We start from the raw sequence: 25,583 nt of genomic DNA, 5'->3' as shown, positions 1-25,583 counted from the left end.
ACTGAAATGTCGGGGTGCTGAGGCGAAGCCGGGGCGCGGGAAGGGCCCGGGAGGACACATCCGGCCCCGGGCGGAAGGAGCCGTGCGCGCCCCGCTGCGGCGCCCGCTGGTCTTCGTGGCGGTGGGTGGTTTGTCCCAGAAAGGGAAGGCGGCCCGGGACGCGCCGAGGAGTAGGAAGGTGGGTGCATTACAGCTCACGGCCCTGTTTCGTCTACATCCGAATCGGAATGTCTTAAATTTCACTTCCCGGGCTTTTAAGGCAGTGGTCGTGTCTCTGTCTGTTAAAATGATGCCCCTCAGCGCGTCTGCTCTTCAGACCAAAGTATTCGCAGGACGAACGTTCGTCTCGAGACGCGGTGAGAGCCGTGGGTGATTGTAAAGGTCAGGTCCCTGAGAGGAGGACTTGCGTAGGACCGCCCGGTGACAGGGGTTCTCCAATCTAGAGCAGTTCCGAATTTCTAGAATGTTCGTGAAAAGACCTTCTGCAGATTGCAGAAGGAACGGTTGTGCTCAAAATGAAAACCCATTTCTTCAGAATCATTTATTCTACTTTACTGCAGAAATACCTGAGACGTCTAAATTTTAAATTTTACTTTTTAAAAAATCAGTTAAAACATATTCTTATGCTCAAATCACTTCTTAATTGTGCCTAAATTATCTTGAGAGGTCCTAGTTTTTTAAATAATTTTTTGAAGAGATTTATTAATTTTAAGATTTTTATTTGGGGAGGGGAGCGGAAGGAGAGGGACAAGCAGACCCCATGCTGAGCGGAGAGCCGGATCTCACGACCCCAACATTAGCAGTTGGGCGGAAACCAAGGGTCCTACACTTAACCAACTGAGCTACCAGGAGCCCAAGAGGTCCTAATATTTTTAAATTTCTTGATTTATAGCCCTTAGGACATACCTGAATGTCCTTGGACAGACGCAATATGGTTTGGCTTTCTCTTCTTTTGTATTAAAACATACACAGCACGGAACCCTCAGTGTGTTCTGCTTCTTGACGTGGGCCCCACTTTTCAGTTGAGAAACTGGGGCTTCATGACCTGGGGGAGTCACCTGGTGGGTAGCAGAGGTGGGCTCTGAGCTGGCCAGGTGAGAGCAAACCTGGGAGAGCATGGTGGGGAGGGGGGTTTCTCCTGCCATTTGGACACTGAGAGTGTCTCAGAGGGCAGCCAGGGAGGATGTGGGCAGAGAGGATCAGTCCTAGAAGATGGAGGGGTGCAGTCAGATCCCCACCCCAGCCATGGGGACCCTTGTCACACCCTCCGCCCCTCGGGCCAGGCAGCTTCCATGTAAACCCTTAGCCTCCAGCTTCTCCACATCTTGCTCCCACGTGGACCTTTGATATACATAGGTATGAAAAGAAACGTTTCTTCTTTCATACCCAGCTCCATTTTAATTTCGGACATGTCACCAGTGTATTTCTATCTCAGTTTAAAAAAAAAAAAAAAAAACTTCAAATCAGGCAACAAGAGACCAGCTAAAAGCTCAAAGGTGCTCTATAAAGACAGAAATTTTTGCTTTCCTTTCAAAAGTATATCTTACCTTGTTTCACCTCATGTGGGGTGGCAGTCCTAGGAAGGTATTAGTCAAAAGCAGCTTCCTGAATTAGTGAATGATAGGCTTCTCACAACAGTGAATGGATAGGCTGAGCCCAGGGAATGAGCAAGAACTGTCCCCCAGGTGCCAGTGACAGCCAAGAAAGGTCTGCAGAATAGCTTTTGAGATGAAAAGGGGACTTGCAAAAATAGCCTGTTCTGACTAGTAAGTGGAAAACAAGGATTCACTCTGAGTTTAGGAGCTTAACCAAAGACAAAGAAGTAGTTTGAGTTGAGCCAAAACGCTCATTTTTTGCCTTTCTCTCAGATCTTTTTTATTTAGTAGAGTAACAATATATTAATCCCAGGTATACAACATGATTTAATATTTGTCTGTATTGCAAAATGATTACATAGTTACAAATTTTTTCTATAATGAGAACTTTTTAGTGGAGAGGGACAGAGGGAGCGAGAATATCTTAACAGGCTCCACCTCCCCAGTGCAGAGGACAATGCTGGGCTCAATCTCACAACCTGAGATCATGACCTGAGCCAAAATTAAGAGTTGGGCACTCAATCGAGCTACCCAGGCACTTGTAAGAACTTCTAAGATGTACTCTTAGTAACTTCCAAGTATATGATACAATACTGTTAACTATAGCCATCATGCTGTATATTTCATCCCCCAGATTTATTTTATAACTGGAAGTTTGTGCCTTTGGTAACCTTCACCCATTTTGCTCTCCCCTACACCTCCCTAACAACCACCAGTCTGTTCTCTGTATGTATGGGTATGTGTTTTGTTTTGTTTCTAGCTTCTATGTAAAAGTGAAGTCATAGAGTATTTTTGTCTGACTAGCTTCCCTTAGTATAATGTTCATAAGGTTCATCTGCATCATCACAGAAGACAAGATTTCCTTATTTTTATGGCTGAATAGTATTCCATTGTGTGTATACATACCACATTTTCTTTATCCATGCATCCGTCAATGGACATTAAGTTTGCCTGTATGGTTTGGCTCATGTAAATAATGCCATAGGGGTGGCTCAGATGGTTAAGCATCTACCTTTGGCTCAGGTCATAATCTCCAGATCCTGGGATTGAGCCCCATTTTGGGCTCCCAGCTCAGCGGGGTTCTTCTTCTCCCTCTCCCTCTGCCTTTCCCCCTGTTTGTGCTCTCTTTGTGTCTCTCAACTGAATAAATAAAATCTTTTAAAAAAAAAAAACACTGTAGTGAACATGAGTGTGTATATATCTTCTTGAGTTAGTGTTTCTGTTTTCTTTGCATAAGTTATTCAGAAGTAGAATTGCCACTTTGAAAAACTGCAGCCTTGTAGGCTAAACCCACTTGAATTTACTTGCTGTAAATTCCCTGCAGTGCTTTCCAGAACAGGCCCAAACCCACAAAGTATTGAAGCCTTTGAATGCTTTTAGAACACCCAACAGGATTTGGGAATTACTCTTGTTTTTCATAGTTGTTTTAAGATTATTTAATTAATTAAAGGGGAAAATTTTTTTGTTTAACTAGTTATTCCTTGTATATGTTTATCTTGACTGAATCCAATGTAAATAGGGTCTATCTATTGCATTGTAAATCTGATGAAGTTATTAACTATGTCAAAGTGAGTCCAAAAACAAATATATGTCTATTCTTAAAATAAATGAACTTCTGATCTCAGAACTGTGGTGATGGCACACTCAATAACCACAAAGTTTCACAGGTTTTCCATCTACTTAGGTTCCAGGGAGTGCTGAAAACAAATTTCCCCAGTCAGATCCAATCTCCTTTATTTTGCCAGTGAACTTTAACTATTAAAATGACTGTTTAATATGATGGGGGCCATTTGTAATACCACATTTTAGGGTAGATTAGGTGATGGGGATGTGTAATTTCTGTTAATCAATAATTCATAAATCAGAGAGAGAACCTTGCCTTAAGATCCTGCAGGTGGTCTTTCTCCACTAGTCTTGTCAGTAAAGAAAGGAGCAAAGATATAAATGCTTAGTGAAATTAGAAGAGTAATCTCAAGAAAAAAGTAAGGTTCTACTCAAGATAGTGAGATGAGAAGGAAAAACTTAGTAGTTCAGAGGAGGGATCTCTAAAAAATGGCATTTAATCTCAGACTGACACCTAATGAGTATGAAGTGCCATATATATGTAGACACTAAGGTGGAAGTGAAATATAATAGTGCTCAGTGGAGAGATAACAGCAGTGCTTATTTGTGTGGTTGTGAAAAGTACTGTCCATGATTAATCCTTGGATATCTGGTGGAACCATTATCTGACTTCAAAGACTAGAAGAGAAGAACTTTTTGTTGTGGAAGAGTTAATGACTTGGTTTTGAAATCTATTTCCTTTTATGTGCCTATAATATACAAAGGTGGAGATTACAACATAGAAATGTAATCCAGGTGTATTTTTATGATTTAGAGATACCAGTGGAAGAAATGGAAGCAAGGGAGTGTACTGAGATTTCCAGGGTAGTTTATTATAAGAGGAGAGAAAGGGGGTACAATTGAACCTTGAGACACTGTTTAGTTGAGGAGGACCTTGCAGAGGACTCAGGAGTGCCTAGAGAGTTTGAAAGGCAGTTAGGAACCTGAACTGTCAGAAAAGCCTAGAAGAAAGAGAGTTCCCAAATGGAGATGATGTGCCAATGCTGCTTTGGTTCCAAGTAAAAGGCTGAGAAACTCTCAGTGGATTTAATTATGGGGGAATAACTGATCTTAACAAGATTTATTGACGTGGAAATCATCAGTGATTTTTCTAAGTCAAAGTGAGGGAATGTGAAGAAACTAGGTATGTACTGTTTTTCAGGTTCATTTTGAAGGGAAAAGGTCATGTGTCAACAGCTAGATATAAATTGGCTTAGAGGAGGTTTTTCTTAGAGGAATGGAGAGACTAAATGAGTTTAAGGAGGTGAAGGGGGAAATGATGAAGGAGTTACTAGTAAAAAAGCAGTTTGGTTTATAATCAGTAACAAACATTTGAGGGAGGAGGAAAGAAACAGACACAATTGGAGAAGTTGGATTTAATTAAGAATAGGGATTACTTTTCAGTGTTTACAAGAGCAGATTTAATTTAAGATTTAATTAGGAATAGAGATTACTTTTCAGTATTTACAAGAGCAGATACTCTGATGGACTGGAAATCAGGAGTAATTGTAGTTTTCTTGCTAGTGACCTGAAATATTTCTTTAAATCATCAGGTCCATCTCTGCAGTAAAAAGTGAAACTATTTTTAATAAATAAATAAAATATTAAAAAAAAAAGGGGGGCGCCTGGGTGGCTCAGTGGGTTAAAGCCGCTGCCTTCGGCTCAGGTCATGATCCCAGGGTCCTGGGATCGAGCCCCACATCGGGCTTTCTGCTCAGCAGGGAGCCTGCTTCTTCCTCTCTCTCTGCCTGCCTCTCTGCCTACTTGTGATCTCTGCCTGTCAAATAAATAAATAAAATATTTTTTTTTTAAAAAGTGAAACTATTTTTGAAAACTAAGGGAATAAATAAAATCTTTAAAAAAAAGAAAACTAAGGGGAAAGGTGAGAATCTGTGAGATTAGAAAGGCACAGGGAATATTAACATATTAATTAAGCATAGCAGAGTGATTGTTAAGTCATAGTGAGATGCCAGATATTTAGCAAAAGCTTTTGGGAGATTTGTGGTGCTGTAATTAGACCAGCTCAATACTTCATTCTGAGCTGTGACAGATGCAGCCAATGGGAAAATGAGATACTGGCATCGTCTAGTTTTGGAGTTTTGATTAGCAGATGTTAGGACTAAGGGACATCAGAATTGTTGGTCTTGGTGTGTATGTTTTGGAATGAGTTAAGTGTATGTTATACTGACCAATAGAAATTAGATGTGGGGGCTGAATTGGGAAATTGAGGTCACTGAAGTATAGGTTCCTATGTAGCTGGAGATCCTGAACATGGGGAGAAATTGTGTGAACAGTCTGAAAGGAGGAGGTTTCGAGGGAGGAGTCTCTGGTCATGGATCTGACTGGAGATATGCAGGTAAAAGTGGTTCTGGTGTCTAATGTCCTTCAAGATGAAATTCATTAGTTATTTGACATTTAGAGACAGGCAGAGCTAATTTCAAATTCTAGCTGTCAATTTTTAGCCGTGTAATTTTGTCCTCTAGTTTTCTGAACCTAGTTAACATCACTCAAATATGTAAGTAATCCACAAAGGCAGGATTATTGTTCAGTATAAAGTACAGTGTGTGTGTCCACATGTATGTAAATCCACTCACAGAGTCTCAATTAATACTAGTAGTTTTTTCCTCTTTCCAGGTCCTCAAAATTAATGGGTTTTAATCATATCTTGTTCTAGACACATTATCAGTGTATGTTGCAGTATATTTATTTGTAAACACTGTTTGAGATAGTGCTATAGAGATAACAAATTCTTTTATATGCTTAAAATATGAAATGCAGATATAATCTTGTTGGTTAAAATAACTAGAACTCCATACTTCAAGAAACCAATAAATTATCTTAAAAACTGAAGCTCTTTGCTCTATATTTCATGAGCCTGACCACTCTGTGGGGATTGTTTAGCAGTCCTTAATGTATAGCATTATAACATATGTACTGTGCAAGGGATTGTATGTACTAGACTTACATGATGAAAGCCACTGAACATTTGAGCAAGGGTTGGGTCTTCTAAATGTTCAACCCAACTTTAAAGAGATTCCATAGTTGCTTGTCCATGAGGTATACAGTTGGGTTGAGGCAGTAACACTGCCTGAATGCCACATATGGAGGAGCCAGTGTGACTGAGGGCAGGTGTTGCTTGAGGGAGAGCATGGGGCATTCATGAACTGAGATGGGTGTTGGGAAACAATGCTAGCAGACTTCACCCAAGAGTGATAAAATATGAAATTCCAAAATGGTGTCCTGAGTTATTGTATAAGAATATCCATGTGACAGGAGTCAGGTTCTCCTAAGATTTTGGTGCCAGGGATGTAAATAAGTAGGAACTCTGAATACCAGTTCTAATTAAATGACACCTCTGTGCTTTTGCTATCTGTTTAATAGGGACATTAATATCTTCTTTATGAGCATAATAGCCAAAGACTTCTTATTGTTGATCCTGGGAGAGGGGAGCCCCCCCTACCTGTTTGTCCTTGTTTACTCTGCCAGTACATGTGAGTTGGACTACGGCAGGGAGTCAGTACCATATAAAGATTTGCAGATTCAAGATAGGCGTATCTAGGAATATTGGAAAAGATGCATCTCAGTGGGTTCTTTCTCTTTCCTCAGCCTTGTCTGCTTAGTTATTGGACTGTCCCTTGGTGAGAATACACAGGAAGAAAGGGGTAGCTGAGATCTGGACAATGCAAGCACAGGTGAGTAGGACTTGCTTTTTCTCATGCATCCCTGTTTTTCTAGAGCAGGAGCAGATTTATCTTCATGGCCTGGATCTTCTTTGTGTCCCCATGAAATATGAGTGTCAGTCACACTTCACCAGTACTCAGGGAGGCTTGTGGGAGTTCAGGGTTTGATCGAGAAATAATCTTATATCCAGTATTACTCTGTTCCATTCCCCCATCCCCTTAAGGGTATCCTTGCAGAATAGTTATTTCTTCTAATCCATTCCATGGCCCCAGCTAAGTGACTCACTCATTAACCAGGTTAGTGTCTGCAGTGGGCTTAGGCCTGTGGTGAGCACAGGTAATAGAAATGGGAACAAGCAGAAGCTTACAGTCCTGTAGTGAGGTAGAGTTTCCTTCAAGTGAGTTCAGTCCATCCAGTGTTTCAGATGCTGCAGAGCAGCATTGAGACTGGAGGTAGGGAGCAAGAGAGCAGTAAGGAATAATTTCTTTATTTTTCCCAGTTTTAAACTTACTAAAATTTTTATACAATATGCTTGAGCATTTTAATTTTAACTTAAAGAAAAATTCTCCTTACCACTCCTATTCCCAACAACCCAATTTACCTCTTTATAATTAAACTTTGTTCAAATTTGGAAACTAAGAAATGTCTGGTAAGTATTACTTTCCTAACATGAGCTGTGCATTGAGAGGATTATAATGGAATAAAACCTAGGGGTCTGTAGCATATTTTGCAGGACTGAAAAGATCAAGTTCATTTGAGAGGCTGATGTTATAGGAGGGATAGTGATAAGCAATGCTCAGAGGTGCTCAAGAAAATTGAAATGGAGGGGCAGGCTAGGACATTCCTTATGTATTTAGGGCCCCTGGGGTTTTGCTTCTGGACTATATGTCTTAAGTCTTATCATGAACTTGTGTGTTGTGTAGAGATGGGCAAAGCCACACTTGCTTATCCAAGCTGTGTAGGAGCCCCATTCAGTCCTGCAGGAAGTTGGGCAGTGCTGTGTCTTGGGTGTTTCTATCACAGCTCAAGAAATAATCATCTATAATGAAGTTACGTTTACAAAGTCTGTCTATTTCTGTGAGTCTGTGTGAAAGACACATGGCAAGGCAGCATAGAGAAACATTTGACTGGGACCCCAGATGGGATTTAAGCTTTCTGTGTATACAGCAACCCATCCTCAGCACCATCATGTCCAGTATACTCCCATGACTCTTGGTAGGGAGGAGCCTGGCTGCATCAAAATGTCTGTGATGTTTTAGGAATTAGTGACCTTCAAGGATATAGCTATAGATTTCACCCAAGAAGAGTGGGCCTTGCTGGACACATCCCAGAGAAAGCTGTACAGAGATGTGATGCTGGAGAACATCAGTCATCTGGTCTCTGTAGGTGAGTCTGTCAAAATTAATGTATTTATTCAGCAAGTATCCAGCTTTCACATATTCCCCCTCTCCTCTCATCCCTCATTCAAGTTCTTTCAAGGTTCTTAAAACTACTTGAATTCAATTTATGTATTTACTTACTTACTTACACATATTTTGTCACCTCAAAAGAATATATAGTTTTCCTGACCCCTCTCTCATGTCTTTCTTGCTTCTGTACCTCCCGTGCCCAGGACTGTGCTGGGAATTCAATGAATATTTTATATGAATGAAAGCACTAAATATTACTAAATAACTACTCTGCTGTCTATACTCAACCAGTAATTAAATATCCATTTGTGAAAATTTTACCTATTATGTATTTCCAAAGAGAAATTAAGTGTTCTGGTGCAGTTTCTGTGTACTTAATATTTTAAAAAATTAATATCACCCTACTGTGGGAACATATAACTTCTCCTCTGTTGAAAACATTAAAGATTGTTCACTCTATCTTTGTGCTTGGTCCTGCACATCAACAATAAGAAAATCTACCTGTGTTGGCATAGTGTCAGGATGTTCTTTCTGCTCTGGGGAAGGACTTTGCTATTTTCAGTGTTCAAGGTACTCTTCCCTGGGCTCTCCTCCACTATTCACCTTGTTCTTTCTTGGTATTATGCCTTAGAATTAAAGATTATTCATGTTTCTCTGCCCAGAATCCAAAATCGATATAACTTTTACTCCTGCAAACAGGATATCATCTCTGCAAATCAGATGTGATTTCCCAGTTGGAACAAGGAGTGGAGCTGTGGAGGGAGGGCAGAGGATTTCTCCAGGGCCTGAATCCAGGTGAGCTCCAGGTTTTGTGTGCACAGCACCAGGAAGATCCTGTTATGGGGAGAGCAGGACCAGGGGAATGTCAACAGCAGACATCCTATTTCAATCCTGAAAACACTTCATAATTTTTACTTTCTTGAAAAACATTTCAACTCACTTATATCTTCCTTCTTCTCACATTTTCTCCTCTGTAAAGATCAGTATTTGAACGTACACAGGCTTTGTATGTTTTCAACAGTTTTCATCCTCTCATGCACACTAGCAGTTCATTTTGTTTACATTATTTTAGACAGGAAAAGTGGCCTTAAGAGACAAGAAGACATCTGCAAAAAGGACCCGTCTAACTGCATGTCAACGGTAAGTTTCAGGGGGGTGAACCCTTCCTCAACAGTAAAATCATGTGAGCCAACAAATTTTAGAACACAGCACAGGACTGTGATTTCACTTGGGCATAAATGCTGTCTCAGCAGAAAGCTTTGGGTGGTTTGAATTTAGGGAGAAAATCAAGATGTTGCTCAAAACCATCACCTGCTTTCTTATAAAAGGACAGCCACATAAACACGGCTCATGCATCTAATCTTTGAAACTATTGAAATCTTTCAAGTAAATTAGGTAGTTCTGCAGTTGAGATGATATGAAAAAGGAAATCTCTTTGTGTTGTAGAAAATCACATGCACGGCATATGTAAATAACAGGGAAGATGTTAACAGGAGATGTCCACTGCATTATCAAAGTCTGAGTCGTGTAGAGAAATGAATTAATGTATATGTGAAATTATTTAACAGCCTCTTCATTTCCTTCAAACAGCTGAGATCTCACATGGGAAAAGATGCCTGTGACTATAATGAATATGGGGAGGTTTTCACTTACAGATCCACAGTGATTCAACAGGTGCTAACTCACATGGGGCAAACCCTGTAAAAGTAAGGAAGGTGGGAAGGAGTTCTGCCAGAGTACTAAGCTTTCTATACACAAAAGGACACACACTGGAGAAAAACCCTACAAATGTGAATGTGGGAAATGCTTCATCCAGAGGGATATTTTTTACTCACACCAAAGATTGCACACAGGAGAGAAACCTTATAAATATAAGGACTGTGGGAAAGGATTCCTTTAGAGCACTCCACTTTATATACACCAGAGAACTCACACTGGAGAGAAACCTTATACATGTAATGAATGTGGGAAACACTTCAGACAAAGCACTAGCTTAAATTCACACCAAAGAACTTTGGTGTGCAAAGTTGGTTTCACAGCAGAGAAACCCTGTGGATGTAATGATTGTGGAGAGGGATTCCCTCAGAGCACTCAGCTTGTATATGCACCAAAGAACACGCACCCGAGAGAGGCGCGGTAAGTGCAATGAATGTGGGAAGTACTTCAGCCAAAATGCTAGCTGCCATTCACACAAAAGAAGTCACAAGGCAGAGAAATCCTACATCTGTGATAAACATGGAAAAGGTTTCTGTCATCCTGTAGTCAACATAAAAGAAGTGACACTGAAGAGAAACCATAGGAATTCTTTAGTCAAAACTCCAGCTTTAAAAAGTGTGGGAAATTTTACACCAGAGAGGAGCCCTGTATATGAAATGAATGGGTCCAGAATACCCTTTTTAAAATAATCACATAGAATGGAAAAGCCTTTATCAGTCTCTAACCTTAGTTCACATGAAAGAACTTGTATTATAAATGTAAGGAAGAAAGGGGCCAAAGGGACCCCTGTGGTCTTCATGATCTGCTCTAATAGACACCAAAGGGCTCACATGGGAAGAAATTGTATGTGTACAGTCCCATGCTTTCATAGAGTGCCATCATTTATAATTAACCCTTTAAGGACCATGAGCAGACTCTACAGCAAAGATTACAAACTCTATTGAGACTCCTGAAATTCACACTTCAGAGTCTTCAGGACTTTGCCAAATGACCTATTATAAATAATGTAAGATGAAAATAAAGATTTGTAGATTTGTACTGTGACCCAAGAATATTTAGTGAAGAATTTGTGACAATTGCTAAAACATTAAATTATTTCAATAGATTAGTACTTGAAATCAGTACAGGTTGTTCCTCAAAAGTCTAATAATGTTGTTCAGTTTATATTTTTATGCACCTTTAACCATAATTGCAGAGACTTGAATTCAGTCACAGAATAACCTAAATAAAGTGGAAGGCCATAATTTAAAATAATGTGATTTAAATATTATTATCAGTATTAAAACATATAAATCTGTTCTATAAATTAATACAAACATGGAAGAATAAACATTTGGTTTATAAATAAAGTCCAATGTTAAAATAATACTCTTTTTAAAATGTCCAGCCTGTCCACATTTTCTTATTTGCGTAGCCACAGTCATTCCTATCTAAACAGGTGAGAGGAAAAGAGGGGGGATGGAAAGCCAGGAGACCAGGGCCCCATTGGAGTATGAAAAATATGGGGCAGAGGGTGAAGTGAGTGCAAGTGGGGGAGGAGGCAAGTACATGGCTCATCTGAGGCACCAGGTAGTTGGAGCAGGGATAGACTGAAGGGAGCATTTGATGACCTTAGGGACTGACAAAAGCAGAAAGGAGGGAAAGGAATAGGAAACAAGTTACTTAATGAGGATGTAGAAGGAGGTATGTGGAGGTGAACTCAAGATCATAGAGAGGCCACACTACTGGAAGCAACTTGAGCAAAGGAAGAACAGGGCTTTGGGACAGGTACTGGTGATCCAGGATGTGCACAGGCCTCAAGAAGAGGGTCCAGGAAGGGAGGTTTAATGTAAGTTAAAGGACAGGATAGGGGAATATGGGGTACACTGAGGGGACATAAGAGTCCAGCTTGAGGCAAGGGGTTGGGACAATGGTAGAGGGTGTGGGTAGAATAAGTCTTTTTCTTCTTTCCAACACTTTTTTAAACCTCCAAAAAGTTATTCCATATAAATTGGAACCTCAGACTGGGTAATTTCGCTAGGCAATATTCTATGTTTGCCCCCACAATTATGTCCCTTGGGGTTACACCTGTATAATTTCCTCTCTTTGCTTCTGTTTTGGACCTTTGGATGTGATGGAATATCATTCTCTTCATTATACTTCATTATATGTCAATAACGAATGGGGTTTGCAGATGTCATTAAGGTATCTAATTGGTTAATTATAAGATAATCACAGGGAAGTTTTTCCAGAATAAGCATATCCTAAGAGGATCTGTAGTTCAGAAACAGAGAATGTGAGAGATATATGAAGCCAGAGTCCGTCTGCTGCTGGCCTTGAAAAAGCAAAGGGAGGATAAGCAATAAATGTAATCTCCAGAGGGTGGAGCACATTATTGAGGATGTGATAGGAGGAGGAGGCTTTCTGAGACTACCCTTTGTATGGATTTGGTTTGGGAACACTTGGTGCACTCCACAATAAAATTAAAGCCAACAAGGGTGAGTGAGAAAAAATTGAAAAACAAATGAGCCTCACTTTATATCAAATAACTACCATAACCATAAAATAAATTCTAGTAATTCTCAACACTGTTTTTACTATATCCACTTAAGTGAAATATAAAAATACTTGTAAATTATCCTTATGCCTACTTGATTTTTTTTTTTTTGCGTTGGTGTGAATGTAGCAGTTTTTTAAGTTTTTTTGTGTATTGTTTGACTGAGTATGTGATTAAATATATTTAGGTTGTTCAGCCAAAATTTTACCTGGTAATGGAAAATGGAGACACAAATACTGGAAGAAGGAGAAGATAAGTCTTGTTGAATTAGAAATAGACTTAATTAATATGAATTAATGATGTGTGTTCTTGTGCTTCCTGGTCCTGTCCTCTGAAAGGGCCTAGAAGCAAGGACACCTCACTGCAATGACAAATATCACTCAAATGGATTCTAAATTTCATTCTCAATGATAGGAACTAGGCTTCCTTGGAGGAAAGGTTGATTGAGGCAGGAAAATACAAGATTGGTATTGGCTAGGGTAAGTATCTAAGGTATCTTTTGCTAGAAAGTAAGGAAGTATTCACAAAAGGAAAGGTTGACAGGTGAAAAGAAAATGGGGCAGGGCGCCTGGGTGGCTCAGTGGGTTAAAGCCTCTGCCTTCAGCTCAGGTCATGATCCCAGGGTCCTGGGATAGAGGCCCGTGTCAGGCTCTCTGCTCAGCGGGGAGCCTGCTTCCCTTCCTCTGTCTCTGCCTGCCTCTCTGCCTACTTGTGATCTCTGTCTGTCAAATAAATAAATCTTTAAAAAGAAAAAAAAAAATGGGGCAGATCAAAATGGACCCTTATGGCCCATTTGGGACAACCATATTATCAAAATAAAGAATAAAAATAATGGTGGGGCAAGATGGCAGAGGAGTATTTCAACCTGTCCTCTGAATTAAGCTGGGTATCTGCCAGGCCCCTCTGAACACCCACGAAATCAGCCTATGATATAAGAAGATATATCCAGATCTATACCAACAGAATATCTCTGGCAGTTGGTTTCAAGGTATGAAACAGGGAGCTGTGATTCTGCAGACAGATATTGGAAGATAAACAGAAGGGGGGGTAGCTTCCAGGATCCTGAAACAACGGAGTGCAAAAGCCTCCCTCGCTGAGACTGGGCACAGACTTGCAGACTGGTAGTGGCAGGAAAAGGACTTCAGGGCAGCCCATAAGACTGAAACCTGGAGCTGCAGGGGCACCTGTACAAAATGGGGGCAGATGGAGGTTTTAGTAGCACAGAGGGCAAAGAAATGCCTCGACCTGGAAGTGAGGCTGGGAATGCTGCTGTGAGTCACACAGCCAAGGACACTGGTTTTTAACAGCACAGACAAAAACAGAGGCAGTGTGTCCTGGAGAACAAACTGCGATCTCTGTTATGAGACAAAAGTTTGGTTTATGTCAGTTCTGCTCTGACTCTTGGAAGACATGCAGAAAGCCACCAAAGAAAGACCCCAGAGAACAAAAGCCCCTCAAAACTGGTTTTCACTAAGCCGAACCCGCCACAGGGGGCAGAACAACTCTACCCAAACAGGGTTGCCTGAGTAACAGGATGACAGACCCCCTCCCCCAGAAGACAGGCAGAAAGATCAAGAGGCCAGCAACCCTTAGGTCCCTATAAAATAGGTGCATTTTGCTTTGGCTGTGGTCAACAGTCTGGGCTCTGTACATTCCCTCAACCACCCCTCAACAGAATAAGTAAGAGGAGGAACACCCAACACAGGAAAAATTTAGACACTGTGACCTCTGCCACAGAACTAATGGGTATGGATATAAGCAAAAGGTTGGAAATAGACTTCAGGGTAACAGTTATGAAGACAATAGCTAGGTTGGAGAATACCATTAATGGCAACATAGATTTTCTAAGGGCAGGGGTGAGAGCTAATCTGGCAGAATTTAAAAATGCTATCAATGAGATTAATCTAATCTAGACACTCTTAACAGCTAGGGTAAATAAGGCACAAGAATGAATTAGTGATCTAGAAGACAAACTGATAGAAAAGAAGGAAAAAGCAGGACCTGGAACAAACAATTTAGAATCCGTGAAATAAATGATGCCATGAAACTTTCCAATGTCAGAATTATTGGGATCCCTGAGAGGGTGGAGAGAGAGAGAGAGAGAAGAGTAGAAGATGTATTTGAGCAGATTCTAGCTGACAACTTCCTTAATGTGGGGGATGAAATAAGCATTCATGTCCTAGAGGCAGAATGCCTCCCAAGATCAAGGAGAATAAACCAATCCCCAGGCATGTAATAGTAAAACTTGCAAATCCTAAAGCCAAGGAAAACATCTTAAGGACAGTTAGGGGAAGAGAGGTCTTACCTACAGAGGGAGGAACATCAGAGTAATGGCAGACCTGTTCACAGAGACATGGCAAGCCAGAGAGTGCTAGCAAGACATAGTCAGGGTACTAAATGAGAAGAACATGCAGCGAAGAATACTTTTTCTGGCAAGGCTATCATTTAGAATGGATGGATAGATTAAGAGCTTCCAAGACCAGCAAAAAAATGAAAGAATATGTGATCACTAAGCTGGCTCTGCAGGAAATATTAAGGGAGGGGTGTTCTATAAAAGGAGACATACCCCAAGAATTATTTAGAACAGAAATTTAGAGATAATCTATAGACACAAGGACCTCACAGACAACATGATGACAATAAAATCATATCTTTAATCACTGTCAACATGAACAGCCTAAAAGCTTCCATAAAATGGCACAGGTTTGCAGATTGGATAAAAAGGACTCATTCATATGCTGTCTATAAGAGACTCATTTTGAACCAGACTGAAAGTAAAGAGATAGAGAACCATCTTTCATGCCAACAGACTGCAAAAGAAAACTGGGGTATCAATTCTCATATCAGAAATTAGATTTTAAGCTAAAGATTGAAGAGTCTATCCAACAAGAAGATCTAAGAATTGTAAATATCTATGATCCCAACATGGAAATAGCCAACTACATAAGCCAACTGTTAACCAAAATAAAGAGACATATTGATAATAACATTATTTGTAGGAAACCTTAACACTCCACTCTCAGCAGTAGACAGATATCTAAGCAGAAAATCAACAAAGAAGAGCTTTGAATGACACACTGGACCAGGTGGACCTCATAGATATATGCAGAACATTCCACTCTAAAACAACAGAATACTCATTCTTCTCAAGCACACATGAAACTTTCTCCAGAAAAGACCACATACTGGGTCACAAGTCAAATCTCAACTGATATCAAAAGATTGAAATTATTCCCTGCGTATTCTCAGATCACAGTGCTTTGAAACTGGAACTCAATCACAAGAAAAGATTTGGAAGAAACTCTACCGTTTGGAAGCTAAAGACTATCCTGCTCAAGAATGTTTGGGTCAGCCAGGAAGTCAAAGAAGAACTTAAACAATTCATGAAAACCAGTGAGAATGAAAAAACATTGGCCCAAAACATGGGACATGGCAAAAGCAGTCCTAAGGGGGAAATACATAGCCATCCAAGCGTCACTAAAAAAAAAAAAAAAAAATAGAAAAATCATGAATACACAAACTCTCTTTACACCTTAAAGAACTGGAGAATCAACAACAAATAAAGCCTAACCCATGCACAAGAAGGGAAGTAATTATGATTAGAGCAGAGATCAATGAATTAGAAACCAGAAATACAGTAGAACACACCTGGTTCTTTGAAAGAATTAATAAGATCAATAAACCACTGGCCGGACTTATCCAAAAGGAAAGAGAAAGGACCCAAATTAATAAAACTATGAATGAAAGAGGAGAGATCATGACTAAAACCAAGGAAATAGAAACAATAATCAGAAATTACTATTAGCAGCTATATGCCAATAAGTTGAGTAAACCTAGAAGAAACGGATGCATTCCTGGAAACCTATAAACTTCCAAGACTGAAATAGGATGAAATTGACAACCTGAATAGACCAATAACCAGTAACGAGATTGAAGCAGTGATCAAAACCTTCCAAAAAACAGAAGACCGGGACTTGGTGGATTCCCTGGAGGATTCTACCAAACATTCAAAGAAGAAATAATACCTATTCTGCTGAAGCAGTTTCAAAAAATAGAAACAGAAGGAAAGGTTCCAAGACTCTTTCTATGAAACGAGTATTACCTTGATCTCTGAACCATGCAAAGACCCCGACAAAAAGGAGAATATGAAACCAATATTCCAGAGGAATATGGATGCCAAAATTCTCAAGATCTTAGCCAATAGGATCCAATAGTACATTAAAAAGGTTATCCACCATGACCAGGTGGGATTCGTCTGGGGATGCAAGGGTGATTCGGCACTTACAAATCAATCAATGTGGTAAAACACATTAAGAAGGGAGAAAAACCTCAACTGATGGAGAAAAAGCATTTGACACAATACAGCATCCTTCCCTGATTAAAACTCTTTAGAGTTTAAGGATAGAGGGAACATTCCTCAATTTCATACAATCCATCTCTGAAAAACTCACAGCCATATCATTCTCAGTTGGGAAAATCTGAGAGCCTTTCCTTTAAGATCAGGAACACAAGGATGCTACTCTTGCCACTATTATTCAACATAGTACAAGAAGTCGTAGCCTTAGCAATCAGACAACAAAAAGAAAAGGTATTCAAACTGGCAAAGAGGTCACAAACACTTTCTCTTCTCAGTTGACATGACATTTGATGTGGAAAACCCAAAAGATACCACCCCCCAAATTACTAGAACTCATAAAGCAATTTAATAATGTGGCAGGATACAAAATCAATGCACAGAAATCAGTTGCTTTCTTAAACGCTAAAAATGAAACTGTAGAAAGAGAAATTAGAGAATCGATTTCATTTACAATAGCACCAAAAGCCATAAGATACCTTGGAATAAACCTAACCAAAGAGATAAAGGATCTATACTCTGGGAACTACAGAACACTCATGAAAGAAATTGAAGAAGACACAAAATGATGGAAAAACATTCCATGCTCATGGATTGAAAGAATAAACATTGTTAAAATGTCTGTATTGCCCAGAGAAATCTATACTTTCAGTGTCATCCTGATCAAAACACCTATGACATTTTTCAAAGTTGGGAGAAAACAATCCTAAAATTTGTATGGAACCAGAAAAGACCCTGAATCACCAAGGAAATGTTGAAAAAAACAAAGCTGGGGACATAACGTTGCCTCATGTCAAGCTATCTCACAAAGCTGTGATCGACAAGACAGAATGGTACTGACACAAAAACAGACACATGGACCAGAACAAACTAGAGAGCCTAGATATGGACCCTCAACTCTATCGTCAAATAATCTTCAACAAAGCAGGAAAAAATATCCAATGTAAAAAAGACAGTCTCTTCAATAAATGGTGTTGGGAAAATTGGACAGCTATGTATAGAAGAATGAAGCTTGACCATTCTATTACATCATACACAAAGATAAACTCAAAATGGATGAAAGACTTCAATGTGGACAAGAATCCCATCAAAATCCTAGAGGAGAATGTAGGCAGTAACCTCTTCAACATTGGCCACAGCAACTTCTTTCAAGACATGTCTCCAAAAGCAAGGGAAACAAAAGCGAAAATGAACTTTTGGGGCATCATCAAAATAAAAAGCTTCTGCACAGCAAAAGAAACAGTCAACAAAATTAAATGGCAGCCCACGGAATGGGAGAAGATATTTGCAAATGAAACTACAGACAAAGGGTTGATATCCAAAATCTATAAAGGACTTCTCAAACTCAACACCCAAAAACAAGTCAAAAAATGGGCAGAAGACATGAACAGACACTTCTCCAAAGATGACATACAAATGGCTAGCAAACACATGAAAAAATGTCTATCATCATTAGCCATCAGGGAAATTCAAAGCAGAACCACATTGAGAATGTGCTATGGTGAGTGCTGTGAAGTGTGTAAACCTGGCGATTGACAGACCTATACCCCTGGGGCTAATAATACATTATATGTTTATTAAAAATTAGAAAACAAACAACACATTGAGATACCACCCTACAGCAGCTAGAATGGCCAAAATTGACAACATAAGAAACAACAAATGTTAGGCTGTGGAGAAAGGGGAACCAACCCTCTTACACTGTTGGTGAGAGCTCAAGTTGGTACAGTCACTTTGGAAAACATACAGATGTAGTGAAAAGAAGGGCCACATGCACCCCAGTGTTCATTGCAGCAGTGTCCCCACAACAGCCAAACTATGGAAAGAGCTGAAATGCCCTTCAGCAGACAACTGGATAAAGAAGAGGTGGTCCATAAATACAATAGAATATCACTCAGCTATCAGAAAGGATGAATACCCAGCTTCTGCATCAACATGGATGGGACTGGAGGAGATTATGCTAAGTGAAGTAAGTCAGGCAGAGAGATTCAGTTATCATATGGTTTCACTTATTTGTGGAACATAAGGAATAGCATGGAGGACATTAGGAGAAGGAAGTGAAAAATGAAGGGAGGGAAACTGGAGGGGGAGATTAACCATGAAATACTGAAATACTGAGAAACAAATTGAGGATTTTTCAGTGGTGTGGGGGGATGTGTTAGCCTGGTGATGGGTATTAAGGAGGACACCTATTGCATGGAATGTTGGATGTTATACCCAAAAAATGAATCATGGAATGCTACATCAAAAACTGATGATGTGGGGCACCTGGGTGGCTCAGTGGGTTAACCTCTGCCTTCAGCTCAGGTCATGATCCCAGGGTCTTGGGATGGAGCCCTGAGACAGGTTCTCTGCTCAGCGGGGAGCCTGCTTCCCCCTCTCTCTCTCTGCCTGCCTCTCTGCCTACTTGTGATCTCTGTCTGTCAAATAAATAAATAAAATCTTTAAAAAAAAACAAAAACTGATGATGTACTGTATGGTAACTAACATAAAATAAAAAAGGATAAAAAGATTAGCATATTCATAAACATACATACCTCTTTATGTGGAGAGCAATGAAACACTCTTTATAGTAGAAATCAACTAAAAGCAGAGGGAATGGTAGGATAAACATCACCACTTGAAACCACCATAGTGAAAGGTTTATGTTAGGTAAATGCTTTAAGCATTTAATTGAAGTTTTTGCCCTCCATGAAGAAATTAACATCATAAAGAAAAAATATTGACATCCTGCAGCTCCTGGTGTAAATTACTGAGAAAGACCAAACATCACTATGTAGTGTTCCTAAAAAATGGAAGTGGAGGAAAAAAAAAGAATGATGTTAATACATGAACTAAATCTCACAATAAGAACACAGAAGGAAATACCATTTTGGGGAATTGTGGTAAACAACTGACTCAAACTCTACAAAAATGGCAATTTCATGGAAGACAAAACTGAAACATGTTCTAGAACCCAAAAAAAGTATCAAAACAAGACAGCTAAAAGCAATGTATGATCCAGAATAGGATCCTAGAGAGTGAAAAATTAATAGCATCAAAAAGAATAAAATACTGAAAATACATTTAAACATAGGTATATCTGTACTCTGAAAACGACAAAATATTTTGAAAGAAGTATACCATAAAAAAGTACTTGTGGAATGAAAGTGATTATGGATTTGAAAACTTAATATTAGATGGCAGTAATCCCAGTGTGACCTGCAGATTCGGTGTAATCTGTATCACAAGTCCAGCTGACCATAAAATGTATGTGGAAGTGCAAGGACCCAGAATAAACAAAACAACCTTGAAAGGAAAAATTAAATTGAGTACTCACATGTCTCACTTTCAGATCTTACCATAAAGTACATCAATCATGACTGAGGTACTGGAATAAGAATAGATTTCTGGGTAAGTGAACTAGAATTGAGAGTTCAGAAATAAATCCTCAAAGTCCCTTTAATTTTGGTAAGGGTGCCAAGAATGTTCAGTAGGAGATATAGTAGTTATTTTAACAAATGGTCCTGGAGCAACTGGGCATCCACATACGAAGAAAAAAAATTGTACCCCTATGTAACATATTTTAAAAACCCTCAAATGGGTAAAATAGCTAAATATAAAAGCTAACATCACAAAACTCTTAGAAGAAAACAAAGACACAAATATTTGTATTCTTGAGGGTGCCTGGCTGGCTCTGTCAGAATGGAGTGTGACTTAATCTTCTTGTCATGAGTTCAAGTTTCATGTTGGATGTAGAGATTAATTTAAAGATAGATAGATAGATAGATAGATATAGATATTTGTTCTTGGATTTGGCAATGCCATAAGCACATGCAACCAAAGAAAAAAATTAATAAATTGGGTTCATTACAGTGAAATGTTTGTGCTTCAAAGGACACTAACAAGGTTGAAAGACTTCCTACATAATGGAAGAAAATAATTGCAAATTAAAGATCTGAAGAGAGCATAGTATCTGGAATGCATAAAGAATTCTTACAACTCAAAAATTGTTGGAATAATCCAAAATTAAAAACAGGCAAAAAACTTGCATGGATCATTTTCCAATGTAAAAGTGACCAGTAAGAATACAAAAAAGATGCTCAGAATCGATATTCATTAGGGAAATGCAAATCAGTACTACAGTGAGATACCTTCACGCTGCCACTGGGATGGCTGATACAAGACAGATGGTAGGCAAATGAGAGGACGTGGAAAAACTGGAGCTCTAACGCACTCCAGGTAGGAATGTAAAATGGTGCAGCTGATTTGGAAAGCAGCCTGGCAGTCCCTCAAAAAGATAAAAGTTACCATATACTCAGCAATTCATTTTCTACTGACATATCCATAATTGAGAATACATTCACACAAAAATATATATGTAAGTGTTCTTAGTAGGTTAATAGAGCCAAAAAGTGGAAACAACCTAAATGTCTATAAATTGATGAATGAATAAGCAAAATGTGCCATGTTCGTACAACAGAATGTTCCTCAGTCATTAAAACAAGAATGAAATGTTGAGGGGCACCTGGGTGGCTTAGTTGGTTAAGCGTCTGCCTTTAGCTCAGATCATGATCTCAGGGTCCTGGGATCAAGCCCTGGGTCAGGCTCCCTGCTCTGTGGGAGCCTGCTTCGCTCTCTCCCTCTGACTACTGCACCCCTGCTTGTGCTCTCTCACTCCCAAGTAATATTTTAAAAAATATGAAATGCTGAGTATGTGTTCCTATACTGATAAAGATTGAAAGCGTTGTATTAAGTGAAAGAGGCCAGACACAAAACATGCGTATCATGTAGTTCAGTTCATACGAAATGTCTACATAGGTCCATGGAGACGGAGTGGCTGCCAGGGACTGGGAGGAGGGGGGGAGTAGTGAATGACTGTGAATGTGCACAGGGTTTCTTGGCAGATGATAAAAATGTTCTGTGATTAGTGATGGTGCTAACAGAGCCTTGTAAATATACTAAAAAAAAAAAAAAGTCACAGTTTAAAGGGTGAATTTTATGGAATGTGAATTGTATCTCAATTGAAAAAGATGACACCAGCTAAAAAACCAGACTCCTGGTGTGACGTATGCCCTGTGATCAAAGGAGAAATGAACTTGGAGCTGGGAGAGCTCCTCATGATACAGAATGTTCCCGTGGCTGCAGACAAAAGCAGTGGAGCCCTCAGCTTGCCCATGGATTTGGGGCCCAGGAACATCAAGGCAGCAATGTTGGCCCTTCTGCATCCATCCTGGCCCTCCTAATTTTAGGAGTTTGTTTCAGGGGTTCCCTGAAGAGTTACTTCTCTCATTCTTGAAATCTTTATTTCTGACTTTCCTCTAGATGCTCCTCTTCACAAATGAGAGAAATGAGTAAAATAGGTGGAGATCCCGAACAACTCTCCTTGTCCTGTTTCCTTTAATTGTTGGCCAGAAGGGGAACAGAGCACCAGACAGGAAGGTCGTAATACCATGATGTGTGGCATTTGGGTGGAAAATGTTTAAAACAGTGGCATCTTTTATGTGATTTGCTACGAAATATAGAAGCAGTCATGACAGACACACCTTTTGGCTGCTTTCTTTTGGAAGGTGCACATCAAATTCTGCAGAAATATAATATGGATGCAAGCAGAGTCTAACAGTGCAACAGAAACGTGACTCACTGGTCCATCTGTCACCTCCACCGTGGGCAGCTGCTTTGAGGTTCCTTTGTTTGGCTCTCTGAGAACCCCATCCCAGACTCCATGAGTGCATTTGGAATTGCCCCTGACTTGAGATTAGGCAGGAAATGTAACAGAGGACTGAGGATGGGGAGTGAAGACCCGTGAGAGGAGCCACAGCCCCAGAAGAGCCCAGTTTCCTCTTTGCTGACACTGGTGCCCTTGTATGCCTCAGTGGATGGGGATCTGAGGGCCAGACCCAACCACAAATGCCTTTTCTTTGCTCCTGGCACTCCAGGGCTCCAACTAGTCATGGAAGATTCTCTTCCTTGTTCCATGTGTTTGCGCTGCTACTCACACACATGTCCACAGCCAGCAGTGTAGCTTGACTCCACAGCAGCTGGCAGCCGATGTACCAGTCCTCACTTGGACTTCCAGCTCAGCCCATTGTGGACTGTGAAATTGCGTTTAAACTTAACTGAGAAAAAATTAAAAAATTAAAAAATTTTAAAAAGCGAGAGGAAAAAAAAGAAGTAGTAGTTACTGATTTAACGGCCTACAGAGAGATGCCCAAACAGGGGTGGGTGTTTCCACAGGGTACAAGTTTGTTTAGGAAGATGCTGCCTTCCAAAGTGGTAGTAAGTTTGCAAAACTCTGAAATAAACCTATGACTAGATGAAAAAAAAAAACCTTAGGTTCAGGTTTGTAAAAATATCCATGCCTCTATATACATGTGTATGTTCATACTATGAGTGATATCCCACTAAAGACTATCGGGAACATGCCTGCAATTGAATAGAAATTGGATTCATTATTCCTTTAATCTAGAGACAAGTTTCAAAATGGAACTTTGGAATATTTCATTAAAGGACCTTATTTTCACTTGTGTTAGTTGATTTGGGGAGCGAGTTAAAAGAAGCAGTGATTTGATCTAGATTACTTGCTGTCAGAAATCAGAGATAATTGGGGGTGCCTGCGTGGCTCAGTGGGTTAAAGCCTCTGCCTTCGGCTCAGGTCATGGTCCCAGAGTCCTGGTATCTAGTCCCGCATTGGGCTCTCTGCTCCGTGGGGAGCCTGCTTCCCCCCCGCCCCCGCCTGCCTCTCTGCCTACTTGTGATCTCTGTCAAATAAATAAGTAAAATCTTTGAAAAAAAAAATGTGGCCTTAAAAAAAAATCCTGATATGTTGACTTAAAAAAAAAAAAAAGAAAGAAAGAAAGAAAGCAGAGATAATTGTTTAATTGGTATCTAATGAAATCTCTTTGTGGAGGAATGAATAGAATAAGACCGCAGCTGTAATTGAAGAAACAGTCTTACATAGGCTGGGAGCTGGAAGAGGGATGTGGTTGGTATTTTGAGGCTTGGGTGATGTTCATATTTTGTCTGTGTCCAGACCTCATAACTGGGTGGATTTGTGTTTCTCCTGATGATGATGGTCCTGTAACAGCCTTAAATAATGTCAATGTTCTTTGCAATTGCTTATGTTCACCAGGAGCACACCAAGACCTAGCAGACGATACCAGGCCAGATTATTATGGATGACATGGTTTGCTTTTTTCTTCCTCATAGAAGGAAGAGATATAGGGGCAGAGGTGAGCTGGAGCATTCAGCGTACTTGTTCTGGACTCCAGGTCTATAAAAACAGAACTGGAAGAAAACCTGACAGAAAATAATGGAGCTGTCTGCGCCTGATTGTAGGAGGAAGGGAGCTAGGCTTGGGGTTGCAGCACCTTACGCAGAGGGACAAGCTGGTGTCCAGGCAGCCAGTGGATGACCCTTCCCTAGTGTCTCCTAAAGTTGGTCCCTCACCTTCTCTTGCATCAAGAACAGGTGTCAGCTTGTTCCCTAACCTCTAGCTCTACTCTACCTACTCTCTTTGCACACAGCTCCGTCCCAGAAACTGCTTAAAATGCCAGCCCTGTAGGATTTAAGGCTGGGAAGTGTTGAGACTCCTCACTGCCAGATGCCAACTTGGAGAGGGTGAGAAGTCCAAAGACTGAGCAGTGATCCACACTTAAGTGTCACAGTGGCTCCTCTATGTCACATTTGAGAATATGCCAAATAATAAGTGAATTGATAAAAAATAAAGATTTCTTTCATGAAAATAATTTTGTATGGAACATTCATGACAATGAAAAGTAGTTGAAATAAAAACTAAAAACCTTGGCTTTGATTCTGAAAATCAATGTGTAAACTACACAATTAAATGACACTGCACCCTGGCCCCAACTGGGGAGGGCCCATGAGCAAATGTGTTTGGGAGCACATTCACGAAACATACTTGGTGTGCTAAGCTGACTCAGGGGTCGCTCTTCTCTGAGCTAAGTGGGCTGAGTCTCCTAGAGAAAAGTTGTCTCGAGGGTCTACATTTGTCTTCATGAAGCTACTTTTTCCCCTGCTCGGAGGGGTGTCAATGGTAATCTTCTTAAGACAAACCTTCTTTGTGTTTCCTAGACTTCTCTAGCTTTTTGATTCAGAAGAATAACAAGAAAGATACAAATAATTATTAAATTCTATTGAATGATTCTTATAGCATAATACAGGAACATGATGGTATTTTGTTATTGTCACTATTAAGTAGGAATTATTGTATTTTTAGATATATGTTTAAGGTTGATTTTAGAAATCTGTTAAATCTTGTTTTTTAGAGAACTAGGGTAGTGGAAAAATATAAATCTCTCCCAATTTATGTGTGTTGTTTATTGTTGATTCATGTGATAAGATGTGACTCTTATGTTTCAAGCGTAAAGAATAATACCTATTTTAAACACTATCTTAGGGTCTGTTACTGGCCGCATTTCACTACAGAACTGTGAATATTTAGGGAAACTTTTCCAAAACAATTAAAGTTGAATAATTGCAATTATTATGAAACTTGAAATCAGTAGTATAAACACATATATATTTTTACAGCATAGGCCAGATGTTGATTAAAATAGTCTAGTGGATAGTAACTTGAATATTCAAATAAAGTACTCTTTACCAGAAAATGATATACTTACAGTATGCCATAATGGGGACCACTTAACATTTCAAATGACAACATTAACCAGTATTAGGAATTCTTCATA

The 25,583-nt window shown here is 39.7% G+C and overlaps 1 protein-coding gene across 5 annotated transcripts in view; it reads left to right on the top strand.

Moving 5' to 3' along the window:
• Window positions 1-25,583, top strand: part of LOC101689700 (zinc finger protein 705A-like) — a 36,777-nt gene that overhangs the window by 10,183 nt on the left and 1,011 nt on the right. For 4 of the 5 annotated variants that reach the window (XM_004775549.3, XM_004775548.3, XM_004775552.3 and 1 more), the window contains exons 2-5: window positions 6,804-6,889; window positions 8,138-8,264; window positions 8,987-9,082; window positions 9,360-9,427. In XM_004775549.3, the coding sequence (XP_004775606.1) occupies window positions 6,878-6,889; window positions 8,138-8,264; window positions 8,987-9,082; window positions 9,360-9,427 (303 nt within the window). In that variant the 5' untranslated portion in view covers window positions 6,804-6,877. Of the gene's footprint in view, window positions 1-93; window positions 179-6,803; window positions 6,890-8,137; window positions 8,265-8,986; window positions 9,083-9,359; window positions 9,428-25,583 lie in introns of those variants that run through there. The other variant, XM_004775550.2, reaches the window with a different exon arrangement.

The sequence above is a fragment of the Mustela putorius genome, unplaced genomic scaffold (assembly GCF_011764305.1).
Source record: "Mustela putorius furo isolate JIRA1106 unplaced genomic scaffold, ASM1176430v1.1 tig00000905_pilon_pilon_pilon, whole genome shotgun sequence".
NCBI classification, from domain to species: Eukaryota; Metazoa; Chordata; class Mammalia; order Carnivora; family Mustelidae; genus Mustela; species Mustela putorius.
The sequence above is the reverse complement of the archived record's forward strand: the minus strand, read 5'-3'. Positions and strand labels throughout refer to the sequence as shown.